Below are 21,817 nucleotides of genomic sequence, written 5' to 3'. Positions count from 1 at the left end.
TCATGGTTCACTATATTATATTTTTCGATTTAACCGAAAAATATGTTTTTAATTCTGAATGTAACTATTTGAATATAATATAATATCAACCTACCACACATACAAACGCTCGAGCGTTTAAAATTTGTGTGTTCAACCATAATAATATTATAATATTACCTTTTGTATTTACTCGTGTATTGTACATCTATATTATGCATGGTATATACATGGTATGTACATGGTATATACATAACAGTATATTATACAGACGCGAGCACGGTGCAGGCCTTAGCTACTGACAAAGACTATTATAGATACTGTGTAGTCGAGTGTTCGAAAAATAATTTACTGATCGCTGACACAAACGCCTAGCAGACGGAAATCGAGGAAGTTTTTCGACGGGACACATTTTCATTTGTTGTTGTTTGAAGTCCCAAAGATTTGCGAGAAAAAATTGGTAAATTTGACGGTTTGCTATATATTTTTCGATTTAACCAAAAAATATGTTTTTAATTCTGAATGTAATTATTTGAATATAATATAATATCAACCTACCGAACATACAAACGCTCGAGCGTTTAAAATTTGTGTGTTCAACCATCATAATTTAATATATACCTTTTGTATTTACTCGCTTATTGTACATCTATATTATGCATGGTATATACATGGTATGTACATGGTATATACATAACAGTATATACAGACGCAAGCCCGGTGCAGGCCTTAGCCACTGACAAGGGCTATTATAGACATTGTGTAGTTGGGTGTTCGAAAAATTATTTACTGATCGCTGACACAAACGCCTAGAAGACGGAAATCGAAGAAGTTTTTTGACGGGACACATTTTCATTTGTTGTCTTTTGTAAGTCTCAACGGTTTGCAAGGAAAAATTGGTATATTAATTAATGGTTTGCTGAATATTTTAATCTAACCATAGGCTGGAAGTAAACCAAAAAAATGGGTTTGTTTAAATTCTGAACTTGACTATTTGGTCGTTATGGTATAATCAAAAACGAAAAAATAATAGTAAAACGATAACCAAACTTACATAAATAGCTTGGTTTAACCTAAGATACTAAAAAATCTCCTTTAAGCCCCGATACTATTGCTCCCCGAGATCGACTTCTATATTAAATATCTATTTAGTTATAAGTCCTCAATGTTTCTCAACTCTTTAGTATTGTTAATATTATAACACAATATATAATATTAATCTATCATATTATTATCATGTTGTCGTTATACGCGACAGTCATAGATAATACATAATGGATAGGCCATCAGCCTTCCATAAGCGTTCCTGAATGATCAGCTATGCAGGGGTAATATTTCTTTTTTACCATGAAAAAGTTATTTTAGATTCTGAGCGAAGCGATGAATGTATTGACTTTACAATGATGTGTGTAAAAAAGCTTGAAAATTTAATAGAAGGCTCCTAGGTTATTGTTTCAAAGGTAGATGAAAAAAATTAAAAATACATAGGCAAAATTTTTTTTATAAGCATTTAAAGTTCAAATTTTGACAACATTTATCAAATTTATAATTTATTAATTATTTTGTAGTTAAAAATGTATAAAATGTTTAACTTTTATGGCTAAGGATTGAAAATTTAAAACAAGGCTCCACGTAAATAGGTTCTATATAAATTACTTTATTCACAATAATATCATCAAATATACTTGGTAATATCATATGCTGACTGACCGTTTTCGCTCAGAATCGTTTTTCTTATACAATGATATTAAATCATTGAATTCAAATTTAACACCATCCATTACAGTGACCCACTTGTAACCTACTGTACAGCAGAGAAACATCCACTTATCCACCTTTTTTTTATTTATTTTTTTTGTTTAAAAAATCATAAATTATCCATTCAAAATTAATAATTATTATACCTTTATAATTGGTAACAATATGTCAACATACCAACTTCTGTTAGAATAATCGAATGATTTAAAATTAAAATAGCAAATAATATTTATTTGATAACAATTATTAGTAGATGTGACAAGTCAAAATGGTTACTTATTAGTGACTACTGGTAACAATGGTATGTACAGAACGTATACCAAAACTTCGGTTACGCTGCCCCATGGGTTTTTAGTATAGGGATGGCCTATCCATGGTGACCGTAGACGGCATTTGTGCACTGCTGCACACGCGCACGCGCTAGCATTTTTATTTGTGAGTCCAACAATCATTTATATAATACCTATTGTATTTACTCGCGTATTGTGCACCTTTATACGGTATGTACGGTATATACGTCATGGTATGTACATGATATATACATAAAAGTATATAAGGGCACGCGCCCGGTGCAGGCCTTAGCCACTGACAAAGACTATTATATAAATATTGTGTAGTCTTGGAAAAATGATACACTCATCAGTCATCACAGACACAACTGCCGAGTATTTCAGAAGACGAAAGTTAAGTAAATTTAATGGTTTGCCAAATATTTTGATCGTTGAAATTACGGCATCATCAGAGACGAAAAAAAACAGTAACACGATGACAAAACTTATCTGAATAGCTCGACTTCACCGTAGATACTAAAAAATCACCTATAGATTATAGCTCCACGAGATCGACTTGTATATTAAAATACTATGTTTATCGTTTAGCTATGAGTTTGAGTTCTGAATGTTTATAATATACTCTTTAGTATTGTGAATATTATAATTCAATATATTATTAACTTATCATGTTGACGTTATCGCGGTAACAAATACGCGTCCGTAGACTATAATAATAATATAATATAATAGTATAATATCCGTCTGCATTTTTATTTGTGCGTTCGACAATCATAAATATATAATATCAGCTATTGTATTTACTCGCGTATTGTGCACCTATATACGGTATATACATGGTATGTACATAAAAGTATATAAAGACTCGCGCCCGGTGCAGGTCTTAGCCACCGACAAAGAAAGATATCGCGTAGTCTTGGAAAAATAATATGCTCGTCAGTAGGGCCCGGATTCATATGCAATAAAAATCTATAAAATATGCAGATTCACATCATGAATATGCAAAAAATATGCAAAATGAATTTTTTTACAAATTAACAATATATTATGTATAAAAATGAAAAAAATTAATGACATTGTGTAAGTATTAAAGTGTTATAAATTAATTAAAGTATTACTATTTTCTATTTATATTAAATTATTATTTATTAAGTAATTATTATTATTGGACGAGTGCCAGCATGAAGTAACAAATATGGATTTCAAGTTTTCGAATTGAAAACTCCTACGATTATCTCGAAGCACGCTTTTGTGCGTGGAAAAACTTCTTTCCACGTCCCAAGATACAATTGGTGCATTATTTAAGACTTGATAAATCTTCAATTGACGGTTCCTCGTCTTCACCACATTCAGTTACCTCGCCGTTGATTATATCATCGATTTTTTTCAATGTAGAATGTCCACGACTTTTTGACAACACATTTGTAAATTTAGATCTAGCGAAATCTATTCCTGGCCCCCCCTTCTTCGAATTTAATTTTAATATTTTCTATGAGCAATAAACTATTTCTTAAAGTAACATTCGATTTCTCTAGTTTTGTATTATTGTATCTATTAAACACTGAAAGTGTGTTGTAATAACGGCGAGCTCATTTTTTGACTCTTTATTATGAAATAAACTACGTGCGTTTTCAATACACTTCGCTTCATTTTGTTTTAAAGCGTGAATAACACATTTTACCTCATTGAAATATTTCCTATGATAAATTGCTGTTTCAAGCCATGTACCCCAACGAGTTAAAATTGGTTGTGGAGGCGAACTCAAATTTTTAGTATTTGAAATCAATCGATCGACATTTTGATATTTTTCTCTTATGACTTCAGCTACTCTGTGTAGTCCACGAGCCATGCACGTTACATGAATTAATTTAGGGTAAAATACTTTAAGAGCTTCGCCAGATTTAACCATGTACGGAGCAGCATCTGTTACATACAACAGTACTTTTTCATGAAATATTTTTTCGGGCAATAAAGTGTCATCAGTCATTATTACAGACACGAATTCACGCGTAGTATTTCATAAGAGGAAAATCGAGCAAGATTTACGACGGGACACATTTCTATTTGCTGTTGTCCGGCAGGGCCAAAGATTTGCGAGCAAAAAATTGGTAAATTTAATGGTTCGCCAAATATTTCGATTCGACCAAATAAAAAAAAATTCTCGTTTGAATTCTGAATCCAAGTATTTCGTTGTTAATATTATATAATATCATAAATACACACGCCCGTAGACGGCATTTGTGCACTGCTGCACACGCGCCCACGAGCATTTTTATTTGTGCGTTTGACAATCATAAATATAATATCAGCTATTGTATTTACTCGCGTATTGTGCACCTCTATACGTATACATGTACAGTGTATACATAACAGTATATAAGGACGCGAGCCCGGTGCAGGCCTTAGCCACTGACAAATACTATTATAGATATTTTGTAGTTGGGTGTTCGAAAATTTATTTACCGATCACTGACACAAATGCCTAGAAGACGGAAATTAAATAAGCTTTTTGACGGGACGCATTTTAATTTGTTGTGGTTTGTCAACTACGGTTGTCAAGTCTCAACTGTTTGCAATGAAAAATTGGTAAATTTAATGGTTCGCTGAATACTTTGATTCAATCATAGTTTGGGATTCAACCAAAAAAAGGTGGATAAGTGGATGTCGCTCTGCTGTACAGTAGATTACAAGTGGGTCACTGTAATGGATGGTGTTAAATTTGAATTCAATGATATAATGTCGTTGTATAAGAAAAACGATTCTGAGCGAAAACAGTCAGTCAGCCTATGATATTACCAAGTCAATTTTATGATATTATTGTGCATAAAGTAATTTATCAATAACCTATTTACTTGGGCTTTGTTTTGAATTTTCAATTCTTAGCTATAAAAGCAGAACATTTTATAAATTTTCAACTACAAAATAATTATTAAATTTGAAATTTGAAAATTTTGTGAAAATTCGAACTTTAAACGCTTATAAAAAAAAATTGTGCCTATGTAATTTTAATATTTTTCAACTGTTATTGTAACAATATATCAGGAGCCTTGCATTAAATTTTCACGCTTTTTCACCCAACAAATAAAATTTTAATGATATTTATAGAAAAAAAAACTAAAATAATTGAAACTGAAAATGTCCGTAAACAGCTCAAAATAAGTCAAAATATTTGGAAAATAATGATATGGTGTATATAAAATGCTAATATAAACATTCTGTCAAAATTTCATGTACCTACGATAATTTGTTTTAGAGTTGCAGCTAAAACCAAAATAGATTTTCTCAATAACAGATTTTGAGTAAAAATTCCCGTTTTTCCCGGACATTTTCAGTTTCCATTCTTTTTAGTTTTTTTTTTCTATAAATATCAATAACATTTTATTTGTTGTGTAAAAAACGTGAACATATAAGGCTCCTGTATATCGTTATAATAGCAGTTGAAAAATATTAAAAATACGCATTTTAAGTTCAAATTTTGACAACATTTATCAAATTTATAGTTTATTAATTATTTTGTAGTTAAAAATGTATAAAATGTTTAACTTTTATAGCTAAGGATTGAAAATTTAATACAAGGTTATATAGGTTATATATAAATTACTTTATGCACAATAATATCATAAAATTGACTTGGTAATATCATAGGACTGGCCGTTTTCGCTTAGAATCGTTTTTCTTATACAATGATATTATATCATTGAATTCAAATTTAACACCATCCATTACAGTGACCCACTTGTAACCTACTGTACAGCAGAGTGACATCCACATACCCACCTTTTTATAATTAATTTTAATTGACGCGCAGTTAAGTTAATTTTCTTTTCGATTCATGCGCAATCAACTACACAATGCTGATTCGTCGACTCTTTTCGATTTTGGTCATTTATTTTCGAATTTTATATATTTCATAATAAACTAATTTTTTACATAGCGTGTTAAACGTTTTGGTAAATATTTGTGTATACCAAATACTATGGCAGTTTATGACTAAAAAATATTGTACCTTGGAAAAAATTAACTTTCTTTTACCCGAGATAAGTTAATTTTATTTTCTATCTTAACTTTAAACTTATCTAGCTAAATTTTATTTCTTGTTAACTTTTAATTTGACTGAAGGCAATTTATTTGAATTAACTTAACTTGCCACACTTAATTATTTTCAAATTAACTTGCGCACCTTTGTATATACGGTATGTATATGGTATGCGCATAATGGTATATACGGATCAGGCCTTAGACACTGACAAAGACTTGTACTTTATAAAAAAATATTGTGTAGTCTTGGAAAAATAATATACTAATCGATGTCATCAGTCAGTACAGACACGAATGCCTAGTTGTTCATAAGACGAAAATCAATGATGACTTTCAACGGGACACATTTTTATTTGCAGAAAGATTTGCGAGAAAAATTGATATATTTAAACGATATTTGACCAAAAAAAAATTTTTCGCTTAAATTCTGAATCCAACTGTTTCGTTGTTAACATTATAACATCATAAACACGCGCCCGCGAGCATTTTTATTTGTGCGTTCAACCGCCGTGTATATATATAACATATCTATTGTATTTACTCGCGTATTGTGCACCTATATACATGGTATGTACATAATATAATGGTATATACGGACGCATGCCTGGTGTAGGCCTCAGACACTGAAAAATACTATTAAAAAAAGAGGTAGTAAGTGGATGTCGCTCTGCTGTACAGTAGGTTACAAGTGGTCAGTGGATCAATGTATAATGAATTGTATTAACCTTGAATTCAATGATATATAATGCCATTGTATAAGAAAGAGGTTTCTGAGCGGAGAGGGTTTGTCAGTGTGGATTTTTTATATTTTTATTACTTATTAAAGCCTGTAAGTTGTATTAATATTGTATTGCGTAGTCTTGGAAACTTACGACGGGACACATTTCTATTTGCTGTTAGTCACAAACGTTTGACAGGAAAAATTGGTAAATTCAGTGGTTTGCCAAATATTTCGATTCAACCGAAAAAAACAAAAAATATTTCGTTAAAATTCCGAATCCAACTGTTTCGTTGTTAACATTATAACATCATAAACACGCGCCCGCGAGCATTTTTATTTGTACGTTCAACCGCCGTGTATATATATAACATATCCATTGTATTTACTCGCGTATTGTGCACCTATATACATGACGTGTACATAATATAATGGTATATACGGACGCGCGCCCGACGTGTGCGTATATAATATTATAATATCATGTGCCGGTCGCTCGCGCGCGTTGTGTTTTTCAAGAGCGTCCAGGTGAAAACGGGACGCGCACCTCCTCTCGCAGCCCTCCGAGCCCCCCCGCCGCCGCCGCCCCGCCGCCGAGATTTCCGCCGACGACTAGGCGGCGGCACACACGCGTGCCACGTGCCCTGCTCGCCGTGACATATGCTCCGCACCGCGCCGGCGGATACATTTATAAAAATAACGTTTTTCAGCTGCCGCGACGTTATTATTATTATTGTCAACTGTAATACAATATTTTCTATCCTTTGTGATTTTTTTTTTTTTTTTGTCGTCCCTTAGCACCCCTCCCCCGCGGCGTCCTCTTCCCCACGGCTCGCGCGCGCCTATATACAATAATATAATAGTAATATTTATTTATATATATATATATATATTATGTTATGTTATGTATATACGCCGTAAGTGCGCGAGTGCGCCGCACACACCCCCACGACCATATTCCGTCACCTCTACAATATCATGTGGGTATATCATACTGTACCTCGGCGGTACCCATACCTGGGCGTATGTCTTGTAATGCGTTACCGTCTGCGATGATTATATTGTGATATTTATATTATTTGCTTAAAGGGGGAGTACTGCAATATATTAAGCTAAATTTTGTAAAATAATTATATGATATCCTTATGATGCAAAAATAAATTATTATTATTATTATTATATAGGTAATAACCGCGTGGCAGAGATTTCGACGCACTCTGCGTCGTCCCGCGATAACGCACGCCGCCGTGCTCGTTCTGAAACATGATATTACATTTTTCGATGGTTTTTCGACAACTGTTCGCATATTCTAGGTGATGTTTTTCAGAACATTTCAGTGTTGTTGAGCGAAAAACGTCAAAAACGAAACCGGCAAAAGAGTAAAGATACATAGTACAGTAAATTCGTAGGCACTAGGAATTTTTACTATTTGTCTTGTATTGAACGTAGCTAGGGCTTGCATTTGAAAACAAATCCGTTTTGTGTTATTTACAATTATGAAGTTACACGATTTTTGCGGTTATCGTTGTATAGAACTAAAACGTCGTACAAGTTTCGCGTTTATAGTTATTTAAAATAGTGTTAACATCTATATTAAGTTCAAAAATAATAACTAATACGGGTAGGTTAGGTTGACCCGGATACGGAATACAATATAGTCTCAATTCTTAGATTCTTAGATCGTTTGCATGAAATAAATGTTTCTACGAAACCAACAGACCTTTGAAATAAATACATTTTAAAATAATATTTCGTTTTGCCTTATTTTTCGTTCGATGCTATTCTATAGTCAATTACGTTTTGCGTTATTTTTCGTTTAACGATAGATAGTAATATATTTTGTCAATCGTTTTGTTTTGCGGTATTTAATTATTTTTGACTATCGCTTTCCGTTATAATAACGTTTAAAAATTTCAATCGTTTCTTTGTCAAATATAATAACCTTATTATAACGTTTGCAAGCCCTGATTTCAAGACTATTGTCGAACCTGCAGTTTTTGATTTTAGATTTTAAATTTGAATAATTCTTTTGGAATCACATTTAGAGTAATCATATCAATCCGACTTGCTAGCACTCTCTCGGTGCTTACGAATGGTATTTCAAAGTTATTTTTTCTTGTTAGGTTAAGGTTATGTTGCTAAGTCAGGTCTTCGGCTGCATATCAGTTGCGCGTTCCAAAGATAATTGTCTAATCAGAATAATTGCTGTCCTAGTCTTATCGGGTCGTTTATCCGACTTGCGACCCGAATTATATTCCCTATTTTGAGACGTGTCGATCATTTCTATAAAATCTTTATCATTGCCCGTTTAATATTTATATAGCTGTGACGATGACCTGTTAATAGCTTTGATGAGAAATGTTTAAATACGGTATTTTATTATTTTTTTTTTTTTTATATTAGACCGTATTATATCTACCAGTATAGCGTACATAACCTCGAAATTTTAAGTACCTTAAATTATTGAAAATTGAACAAAGATTATAGAACTATTGTATATCATGACCAATTTTAAAATCATAGCTGAAGAATGTAAGAAAGCATTTTAAAATCCACAGTAATCGAATGACTTTGTTAGAGTAAACTATAATATTCAAATTATAAAGTCGTGCTTTCAATCCTGCAGATATCGGTGGACATACTAGGTGACACCTAGTGACTAGAAATAATTTTAGTTTAAAGTAATGTGATTACGATTCATAGTAAATCACAATATTCTCAAATACAAAATTAATTTTTCTAGTAATATATTAACTGATATTTTTATTTTTTTAACCTGTATACCTAATACAAACTCACATTTATATCTGCGAAGGTTTTCATTCAAAATATTATTCCAATAAAAACTTATAAAATATGCGTTTATTTATTATATGCACTGAAAATAAAGTGAAAAGAATCTCAATGTAAAATTTTGAAATACCTAACCAGAATAAAATAATATCTGTTAATTTTTAAAGGTTTTTTTTATTTCTCATTTTATTCGACAATACCGTTTCAGCGGTAAAACTAATAAAACTAATGCTGCGGGCCAATAGTTCATAAGTATAATAATGAAAACAAACGTTTAAATGCAGTTTATACGAAATAGTGTGCGCTGAAACTCCAAAAATATGCACCATTAAACTTCATGATTTTATTACAATTATATGCTATGAAACGGATTTGTAGAACCACGATTAGCGTGTTTCCCTCTGTATATGAAGTAATAAAAAAAAACATTCAAATTCAAGAAGTTACGAGCCCTGATTATAATATGATATAGGCACAGAGTGTAACGGAAAGACCTTACAAATGAAAAAACAAAAATTTATACTAGTCAGACGTACGACAAAAAATGATGAAAATTATACGCATAGTGAACAAATTAAGAAACATGTTGGGAAATTCCCAAAAACAATTTTTTGAAAATAATTATTACGTTTCGAATATTAATATCTATATTTACTCCACAAAACTTTATTGATATTTTAAAAAATTGTAAAAAATAAACTACTTGAGTTAAATAAACTTTTTTATAGTCAACATTTTTCTAAAAATTGGCTTCTTTGAATTATCCCAAATAAATGTAATAACTAAGGCCAACGATTATATGCCCTAAAAATCTATAAAATATGTATGCAGTTATACCCTAAAAATTACCAAAATATGCCCTTAAAATATGCTCTAAAAAAAAAAAAGTTATTGTAAAAAATGATTAAATGATTAATTTTTTTTATGTATTATACAATTTATACTATGATACAATGATCTTATTGCCAATGAATAATGATTTAGAAAAATGTGTGATATTAAAAATATTAAAAAATTAAAATTAAAGTAATCATTAATGAATAATAAGTTAAATGAAAACATGAGAGATTATGTAACTATTGATACGACTAGTGTTAGAAGTTTTCACTTTCACCTCTTTTCATAAATGAGTTGAAATACCTATAATATGGTATATGAGTGAAACAAATTAATATTTTGTAACTCCCGAGTTTTTAATATCTTAAATATGCTCCAAAAATATACTAAATGCTAAAATATGCCCTAAAAATGCAAAAATATGCAAAATAAAATTTCGCGTACGGCATCGTTAGGTTACAAAACAAATTTTGGTATAAACTAGCTATTTTTTTTTACCAACCAAGAAAAATATGCAAATGCATACAAGCGTTGGTCCTAGTAATGGCATTTGAAGAACTTAGAAAAAAATAACGTTAGCGTGCTCGGTGTATCACCCCGCACGTTTTATAGACTTTTTAAAAATAATTTATATTGACTGACGCCTAATATTTATTAGGAACCTACCTACCTAATAACATTTTAAAACCACCCCACTACGGTCCCCGTCGCATCTTCCAAACCCATTATCGTGGACCATCCTCAGCACACATAGCTATATAATAATATATAAAACAGAAAGGTTTGTATTCCCACTAGGCAAAGTTCCTCGAGAACTGTGGGTGGGTACTCGAAATCACTGGAATTTCGGCATGCGGTCGTTATAGCTGTGCTTAGGGTCAGCTTGGAAATTCAAAAAATCACGTTTCCAGCAACTCCAGCCGGAGAGAAGAAAAAAGGGGGTTACATGTACCTATACCGACAACCGTGCTGGGTGAATCACCCCGCGGGTCTTACGGGCTACGCAATACACATTATTCTCGCACCGGGCCGGTGTACCTACATAACCTATTATATTGTAATATAGACGCCTAACCGATTTCATTGATTTTTACGTCGTCGTCGTCGTCGTCGAGCGACTCCTGCTGCACACACCCGACGACGAGACGGGCCAAGACATATCATAATATATATATATATATATATACGCTTAAACGGCATTACCCATACAACATAACAGTACACCCTAGGTACCTATATATTATGGTGGCGGTGGTGGTGGTGGTGGTGGTAGTGGTGCTGCTGCAGGTCCGCTTTGTTTCGCTTTCACCGGACGAACCGTTCGCCCCTCGTCGGCTGCATCAGGCTCGAGAAGGCGCGCGCCGAGTGCAGCAGGCCGCGTTTTGTATTCACATAATAATAATAATATAATATTATGTGCCCGTCGTTTATAACAATATAATAATATAATACTGCATGGTATACATATATGATGTATTATGATAATATATACAATATTATGTTTTGTGCGTTTTTTTTTTTTTACTCGTGTCAGTGTGTGTTTGTGCGTGTGTGTGTGCGTGTTGAATTGGACAGGCATAGAACACTTGAATACTAATTATTCTTTGCTTCTATATTTACTAAAGTAAAAGACGTTTATTTTTTAAGAAAATAACACTTTTTATTTCTATAATAAACTAGCTGATCCCGCTGGCACTTCGTTGCCCGTCAAACGTACCGATTCTATATGACTCAAACTTTGTTCAATTCGTTATTTAATATTCGGTGTATGGTGTATGGTGTTCAAAATGTATCTTAACTTTCGTGTTGCCCGGAATAAAAATTCTGATTCGCCGCAGTATATTATCAGGTAGGCAATCTGCCTGCGGTAGATCGCGGACCCCGTGCTGTTTGTACGTAAGTGTATGGTTTAACTCTAAAGTATATCAAAATTGTACAAAGTTTGTCATTTTTACTTAATTCCACCTTCGGAGGATTAATATGATCAATTAATACAAAAGCCTCACGCAACCGTACTAAAATCCGATGAATAAAAAAAAAACAAATTTAACACTTTTTAAATTAGCCTATGCCTATCTTCTTCCCAGATGTCTAATCTACACACAAATATTCATTTTTATCTATACTTTGAAATGATAGCGTTTGTTTGTATGTTCGGGATAAACTCCGAAACTACTGAACCGATTTCGAAAATTCTTTCAACCAATACAAAGCCACATTCTTTGTGAGTGTCATAGGCTAATTTAAAAAGGGAAGTGATCACCCCCGGTAGGTGCTCAAACAGGAATTTTGAGATTTACGATAGAAATTTTATCACGTGTTGGCAGTGAATAATTATAATCGTTAATTACTCCACTAAAACGCAACATTTTTGAAAATCCTTTCTTATTGCACGGTGAAAATATGAGAAGAACCTCTATTCCAAATGTCAAGTCCGTACGTTGAGTAGTTTTTGAGATACAGCGATCAGTGAGTCAGTGGTATTTGGATTTTATATGTATAGATAACTAATTATTGACTAACATTATCGGACTTTATTTATGCCTAAAACCTGATCCGTGATATCCTCTTTCATTTAAAAAAAACTGCATGACAATTGGATAAGAAGTTTCGAAGCCAAACCGTAACAAAGATTTCCTTTTTTACTTGATTTCAGTTTTATATATATAGATATACGATCTATAATACTTAGCATAATTTACCGACTGTGTAGGGAATTTATCCTACTAATATTATATACGCGAAAGTTTGTAAGTATGTTTGTTACTCTTCCACGTAAAAACTACTGAACGGATTTTAATGAAACTTTACAATAATATAGCTTGTAAATCAGAATAACACATAGGCTACAATTTATAAAGATATACTGTGTGGATTTTTTAATTTTAATTTTAAAAAAATGTGTAAATTGTATATACCTATACCTTTTTTAGTAAAATAGTCGCTGGATGAAAATAAATAACATTCAAACAATTATTATAATTATTTAGTTTAGCAAAAAAAAAACAATTAATCAATCACGGAAGCGTGGTTTTGTTTTCTATTTAGCAAATTAGAATTGTTTACAAGTATAGCATTTTTAAAGTACAAACACAATAATAATATATTCAAATGAATGTTTGTGGGTAGATTAGACTTCTGGGATGACGGGCCAAATTGAAAACTGGTTAAATTTGGTTTTTTTTATTAATCGTATTTCTGTACGGCTAGGTTAGGTTAGGGTTTTGTATCAATTGATTATATTAATCCACGGTAGGTGGAATTAAGCAAAAACGACAAACTTGGTATAACTTTGATACTTTAGAGTTAAATCATACGCTTACGTATATCAGCACACGGGGTCCTCGATCAACCGCAGATGGATTGCCTACCTGATAATATACTGCTGTGAATCAGAATTTTTATTCCGGGCAACATAAAAGTCAAGATACATTTTGAACACCATAAACCAAATATTAAACAACGAACGAGTTGAACAACGTTTGAGTCATATAGAGCCGGTACATTTAACGGGCAACGAAGTGCACGGGATTAGCTAGTGCATTCATATTTTAATGCTTTTTCGGGCATGAAGTGCCTAGCCCTAATAATAAGTGTATGCGAAAAGAGACCAACAAAATGGTACCTATGCGTGATTAAGAAGTCACCCACTATAGTAACTCTTTGCTTGAGGGGAAAATAAAGTGACACAATAGAATAATATAATGTTCTTACTTAAAAGTTTGATAATAGGTGAATTTACTCTAATACCAAAAATAACGGCACATTTATTGAAACTAGTGAACGAAAACTTGCCATGTCGTACATGACGTGTAAGACTGAGACGACAAATGTATGGGTAGCGTCCTATATTATGTACTAGGTAGGTACTTAAAGTTTAAACTATGCATGGCCTGACCTTTTCGTACATACGTAGGTTGGTAATGTACCATACGAGTTATTAAGTTAAAAAAAAAGTTAATTTGTTTATACAACTCTAGCGTACTTAATTTTTTTCCAACCCAAAACTAAATTATAGGATATAGTGTTAAATACTTCATACAGTATTTCCAAATAAGTTGGATTCGAATAATATAAATTTTTAACTCTAAACAATTTACTATACATATTTTTTGACATGAAAACGAAATAGACTGAAATAGTGAAATATTATAAAATCAAAAACAAAATAAATTAACTAAACTTACTTCTTAAAATGAAAAATTAACTCGTTAATTTCACGTTAATTAAGAAAGAAATTTGGTTAGTTGACAGTTAAGTTAATGAAAAGCCAAAGGTAACTAGTTAAGTTAAAAAGTTAAAATAAAATTAACTTTTTAACTTAACTTTAACTTTTTAACTCGTTAATGCCCAGCCTTGGCAAGCGTATAACGCAGTGTTAAAAATATTATGTGTGGAGACTGATGGCCGGTGGGTGGGTTAGCTAGCCGCTCTATAGCAGCAAACGTGGGTTATAGATAAAAAATATATAAAAATACCACTATATTTGTCTATTTATAAATAATAATTGAATTAATTTGTAATTATAGTATATTTATTATTATTAAAAATATAAATCGTTTTCCATCACATCACTACGATGTTATTGTTGTTCCGTTACAGCAACTTGTTTCAGAGATGTTGAAACGTCAACATTTCTGCGACGTTTTTATGTAAACTTAAAATATTTGTAAAACTAAACCGTTAACACGATGTTTTGGTAACGTTGAGGTGTGATGTTAACATTGAAACTTATATCATACATCGCAACAATGTTCTGTAACCTAAAATGCACAGTGGGATAATACTATGCAATTGCAGGCACAGAAATCGCATTAATTAAAAATGTGACTTTTTTTTTTTTTTAATTTGGTTTTATCTTAAAAGCCACTCTTCTGTACAATTTGCATTTTTTATGCTCATATTATGTCCACGAAAAAATAACTAAATAATATAATAATAATAAAGTTACTGATATTACAATGTCATATGTAAAATTTATTTTGATTAATGATCGATGAAAAGTTGAAAAAAATATGCCCCGCGGCCTGCATGGTTAAAAATATTGCCGACCTCTGGTTTATTGAATAAAAAACACCTTTTTAGTATTTTCATAATGATGTTGATATAGGTGGTACAAGTGGTGGTGGGTCAAACTCTTAAATATGGTATCCAACCAAACTCGAACAGGATTCATATTAATCATAATATTATGTCAAACCGAGCTAACTTGAACCGAACTCTCTAATCGTAGTCAAACCGAACACAAACCAAACAATTCAGTGTCATGTGAACCTGAGCCGAACTTCTGGGGTAATAAGTATAATAACACGAATAACAGTGACTGGGTGAGTGTAGTACTAGGTCGCCGATAAGGCTCTTTAAATTTGAATTCAACCATTGCGATGAAACACGATTTCGGGCGAAGACGGTATGACTTTTCGGTTACCAATAGGTTACCAGGAAATTTTTTCGATAACAATATTACAATTTTCACAAATGCTCAAATTTTTTTTGCTTTTACAGATTATTTTAAAAAGTAGGTAGGTATACCTACTGAGAATTTTATATTCCGAAAAGTACCTACCATTAACTTACTACATATCCAATTCAACTGTAAAACCAATTATAAGTAATCATTATTTGCTCCGCTCAAAATTAAATTTTTATTTAAATTAACCTTTTCAAATAATTATTTATTCTTTCATTATCTTACATATTAATTGTCGAACATAAAATACAATGTAATAATTTGAATGACCAACACACAAAATAATTAAATCTTATAAACACGCCTCACGATGAACGCAACGGAGCACTCAAGTACAGTATAATATGTGAGTGGATACCGAGTGATTGGTGACTAGCGATTGGTATTTACCATTACCACAGGTCCACCCAGTTGCGTAAGTAGGATTTTTTTTTCACTACGGGCCGATTTACCACTGGTCTCTAGTACAGCACCGACATAGCCATAATTAGAAATTTTTCAGTTAGCCGGGTGGTTATAATTAATATAACATAAACAATACAAATAAAGATTGCGCAATTTTATTTTATATTCGCGCGTACAATTGTTTATATTGTAAAATTCATTTTTATATTTATTTTTAAAAAAAAAGTATTGACATTTTCGTCAATAATATTTAAGAGGACGCTACATCCATTTGTTGTATCAGTCTTACAAGTGCGTAACATATATCAAATGTACGCTCAGAAGATCACGTTTGGCTCCGTTAGTTTAAACATTACAGTTAATCGACCTAATATGAAACTTGATGGTAAGAACACTAATTTTAAGAGGTCGATAATCATAGTTTCAGATTTCTTTTGGCTGATTTAGAATTTAACTAGAGGTCTGCCATAATTGTCGTATGGTGTGTCGTAATTTTTTCATCACCCATCATCGATTATTACCACGTTTATTAGGAACCTGAAGATGCTCTATATAGTCGACCAGGTTAAATACTCTAAATGTAGACTAAATTTGGGACGAACTCTATAATTCATTATAACCAATTATATAAAAACTGTTTGGCAAAAAAATAATGTAAATTATTTACTCATGGAAAACCCTAACCGAACTAAAATCCTGCGTACGCTACTGCCACCTATTTACCAAGAAAATGGTCATCAATATTATCATTATTGTTTATCGTTGACGACGATCGATGACGGTATGGGATATCCAAATACATAATTTATAGTTTTAATCTAATATATATATGCAAGGTTGGGCATTAACGAGTTAAAAAGTTAAAGTTAAGTTAAAAAGTTAATTTAATTTTAATTGTTTAACTTAACTATTTATTTTTGGCTTTTCATTAACTTAACTGTTAACTTACTAAATTTCTTTCTTAATTAACGTGAAATTAAAGAGTTAATTTTTCATTTTAAGAAGTAAGTTAAGTTAATTTATTTTGTTTTTAATTTTATAATATTTCACTATTTCAGTCTATTTCGTTTTCATGTCAAAAAATATCGTAAATCGTTTGAAGTTAAAAATTTAAATCATTCGAATCTAACTTATATGGAAATACTGTATGAAGTATAAACACTATATCCTATAATTTAGTTTTGGGTTGGAAAAAAATTAAGTACGCTAGCGTTATATAAACAAATTAACTTTTTTTTAACTTAATAAAAAGTTAACAAAAAGTGCATATTAACTTAACTTAACTGAGTCATTAACTTGCCCAGCCTTGTATATATGCCTTTGTAGAGAAAAGTTGTGGTGGACTAAAAAAGAACTAACACGACTGTTCAGCATTTTGATTACCTATTGAATGAATCATGTTTTTAAAATGCAATAAACAAATGTTAACAAATTATATCAGAACTAAGTAGAACTTTTTATTTGTATTTGAAGATTATTTCAAATATTTCTAAAATATATATAATATATATTGACTATTTATAGTATATGGCCGGTATTTTAAAAGTATTTGAGTAATTTTTTTAAAGTATTTTTTATAACACCTGACCGACCTATAGGTAACGTCGAACACTGTAAACACTGGAAATATGAACGCGATTTTTTAATTGGACCGGAAATTTCCCTTATAGATTCGATTTCGAGTTAATAAAGTTCGAGTTTAGACCTAGTCGGACTGCGTATTATGTACATGCCGAGAAGCCGCAAACCCCGTCACCCTCAAGAGTCTGCCGGTGTCGTCGGAAGCGATCGGCTTGATGTACCGCATAATAATTTACTGTTACCACCGTTCCGGTATATCCGGACTTCGAACTGCGTCAAAACTCTCGGAAAGACCGCCGCGGGTCTTTATAATAATATAATATTATACTCTGTCGATTAGTCGCACAGTAAGTACCTACACATTATACATTATAATATTATACCTATACCCACCTGATTAATAATTAGCACGCCTTATCAAATAGCGATATGGTAATTTTAACGTATATTGTTATGACGTCACGCGCATCTCAAATAACTTAGATTACAGTATAATAATATTGCATTATAATATATTTATATCAATTTAACATAACGTTTGTATTATCTATATTATCCATTTACTGGCCGTAACGGAAAGACGCGACAAATAATCATAGACGAATAATACTAGTTAAATGCATGACAAATATTATGAAAATCATATGGATGATAAAAAATACGCACTTAAAATTCAGAAATTTCCAAAAAGAATATTTTGAAAAAGTTATTATGTTTCAAATAAATTTACTCCCAAAAAATGTTGGCATCTTAAAAAAAAAAATCATTAATTATATAAGCCGCTGGACTTAGATAAATTATTTTACCGTCAACATTTGTCCACAAATAGAATTACAAATCTCAGAATCGTTTTTTTTTGTATACAATGATATAATACTAATGAGTTCAAATTCAACACATCCATTATAATATACTGTCCACCAGAGCGGTAACCCACTCGCCCACTTTTTAATTCATTAATTTTGGATTAATATTATGTGAGTTTAGGGAATAATATATATACGAGGGAGGCTATGCGTAATTTCATAGAGATTTTAGCCACTCCAGCCTCCTTAGTTGAGCTTATGTCCATAATCTATAATCCAATGTTCGTTATTGTATTAATTACCAGGTTTTAGGTGAAAGTTATAACTTTGAGTAGGGCTAGGGACCTTGTGCCAAAAAAAGCATTAAAATGTGCATGCATTTATTCCCTAAAGAACCGGTAAATATATGTTATTAAAATATTCATTTAAAAAAAAAAAACTATAGTATTGAATAAAACATTTTTATTTTTATTTCTATATAATGTAAAATTACTACTCTAATTTCAAAATATTTATTTTATATAAATAAAACCGTCTTACTAATATCTCAAATGCAGAAAAATCTATTGAAAATTACGTTTTTTTTTCATAAAATTATAAAACTTGCACTTTTATATAAAAAAAATGTCAAATATGAACTTGTAAATGAAAAATGGTCAAATATACAAAATATGCAACGAAAAATTTTAAATATAAACTTGTATTTGTATGAAAAAAATTTCTATATTACATAGCTATGGTTTTAATGATTATTAAAAAACATGCCAACTCCTAGAAGTCCCTAGCCCTACTTATAAGGGGTGTATAATATTAATATATTATTATAAATGGCCACATCTATCTGGCTATAATAGAATTAATAACCTTTCTGTTTGAAAATATGCTAAACATGAAATAATTTTCTTGGGCCATAGTAACGAGATTTATTTATTCAGTAATTTAAGATTTTCAAAATTTTTTTTTAACCAAATTTACATTTTTTATCAAATACAAACAATTCAAGGCAAGCTATAATTATGACACAGAACTGCAGGAAGGTATACAAGTCCGAAGGGTGTTGCCGACGAGATAAAAATATGATAAAATGTGCCACGGCAGCTATAAACCAGATGAAGACGATGTTCGATACGGCCTGGTGCCCAATAAAAGAAAAACCGGAAAAACATCGGGGCAAGTATAATGGTTGTGTAATAGACCCCGTGTGTAACATCAGAGAATGTCCTTTCCGTGGAACCGGAGTGGCGCCTAACGTAAGTAACGGAATTATAACGATGGAAATTATCGTAAATTCGTTAAAATAAAATAATTATGTACTAATATATTATAGTGCCAGAACAATGTAAACCGCAAAACGACTTTTTTTTAAAACAATATTGGCTTACACAATTAGGTAAGTAACTAAATTTCTATCAGGTGCTCTTCCTAGGTATAACTTCTTTATGAAACGTTATTTGGTTTCAAAATTAAAGGAGTACCTACATTGTTCTGGCACTTATAGACTATAGTGACCCACATATCATACAACAGATATAGGGTAGTATAATTATAACATAATTTTATAAAACTTCTTAAGATTTAAGCACAGTACCTACCTGGCTACCTACATCTATATAATATAATCGAAATCATAAACATAAACTAATCCGTGTACGCGATCGCTGTGAAGGTTTTGCAGACTTATTGCACCAAAAGCAAAGAGAAGACTGGTGGCGGAGTGGCGGACCGGGATGCCATGCGGCTGAATCCGGGGGACGTGGGCCTGCGCGGTGACAGGGCCACGTTCTCGTTGGGCCGTGACCCTGGCTTGGTGCACTACGACGAAACCACCAGCCACGGTGCGGTGTACTATAACATGCGGCCAAATGGGTTTCAACTGGCGGTGGATCAAGACGATGAGCAGGATGGCGACAACCACGCCATGCAGCAGCAGGAGCAGGAGCAAGATATGGATCAGGATCAGGACCAGGATTGGGATCGTGATCTGGACCAGGATCAAGATATAGATCCAGATCAGGATAATGATCAAGATCAGGACCAGCAGGTGGACGAGTCTGGAGATCAGCAGTCGGCCAAAGACCGAAAGCATGTGATGGAAATGCTGCCCGCATCCGTAAAACCGACGCTCGGACCGGTCACCGGACTGCCCGTAAGCGACGACGAGCACGTGTTCGTTCTGTGGTTGGGCAAGCGGCCGGGCGAACCGGACGAGAAAGCCAGGCTGCAAATCGAGGTGCGCGTGCCCAAGTGGGTGCCGGAGCCGGAGCCGGTGCCATCCGAGACCATGGTCGTGGAGGTACCGCTGGAAGTGACGGTGAAACCCAAGGGCGGTAAGAAGAAGAAGCGCGGCAGCTCCAAGAAGAGTAACAGCTCCAAGAAGAGTGGAGGCTCCAAGAAGAGCGGAGGCTCCAAGAAGAGCGGAAGCTCCAAGAAGCGCGGAAGCTCCAAGAAGCGCGGGAGCTCTAAGAAGAGTAACAGCTCCAAAAAGAGCGGAAAGAAATGATGAAACGATTTTACCATATTATAATTATAACTGGCAGCAACAGGCGCCCGCTCCGGATCGGCCATCGAAGAACAAGTGGTGGTCATGATGGATACGTAGAGTGCTCGCGTTCAACGTCCAAGGAACCAATGACGACGAAGATGATCATAATGTAACACATAATATTACAATCTGTGAAAAGTGTATAAAAGCACCAATGTTATATCACGCATGCATACTAATATATATTATAGTCCCTAAGGGCTTAGATCATAATATACAATGACCCCGAGTCTTGATGACTTTAAGCACATATTAGCGTCAAGTCTCTGACGAAGGTGCTTGATGTGTGCGCATAAATGTCTCATGATTGAGAATGTGAATTTATGCAAGTAGATGTGAATCAACAGCTAAAAGTGTAACGGGTCGTTTCACGCATGTGCACACCGAGAATATCCGTCCGAGAGACTCGTCGCTTATAATAATATTATGGTTCTAAAATGTCATGACATTTATTTTTTTGAAAGTTTCATGAAATATTTCGTTTCGATGAAAATTGAAAAAATGCAATTTTATTTTTCAACTTAAGTAAGAAGTGTTAAGCGCATGTATTTATTGCATGCACGTATTTTTTTTTCAAAAGGTGCATTGAACGGTAATTTT

The 21,817-nt window shown here is 32.6% G+C and overlaps 1 protein-coding gene across 1 annotated transcript; it reads left to right on the top strand.

Moving 5' to 3' along the window:
• The first annotated feature begins 19,691 nt into the window (after window positions 1-19,691).
• LOC132935838 (histone-lysine N-methyltransferase set1-like) lies at window positions 19,692-21,175 on the top strand. The gene is made up of 2 exons (XM_061002470.1): window positions 19,692-19,925; window positions 20,342-21,175. The coding sequence occupies exons 1-2, from the start codon at window positions 19,692-19,694 to the stop codon at window positions 21,173-21,175; spliced, it is 1,068 nt and encodes a 355-aa protein (XP_060858453.1).
• Window positions 21,176-21,817: the final 642 nt, after the last annotated feature.

Source organism: Metopolophium dirhodum, chromosome 1 (genome assembly GCF_019925205.1).
Source record: "Metopolophium dirhodum isolate CAU chromosome 1, ASM1992520v1, whole genome shotgun sequence".
Taxonomy (NCBI): Eukaryota; Metazoa; Arthropoda; class Insecta; order Hemiptera; family Aphididae; genus Metopolophium; species Metopolophium dirhodum.
This window is presented reverse-complemented; position numbering and strand designations above follow the sequence as displayed.

Bases quoted from the DNA above. Each gene is read 5' to 3' on its own strand.
- LOC132935838 (XM_061002470.1), top strand. From the start codon at position 19,692: ATGACACAGAACTGCAGGAAGGTATACAAGTCCGAAGGGTGTTGCCGA. The intron at 19,926-20,341 runs GTAAGTAACGGA...ATCGCTGTGAAG, and splicing joins GAACCGGAGTGGCGCCTAAC to GTTTTGCAGACTTATTGCAC.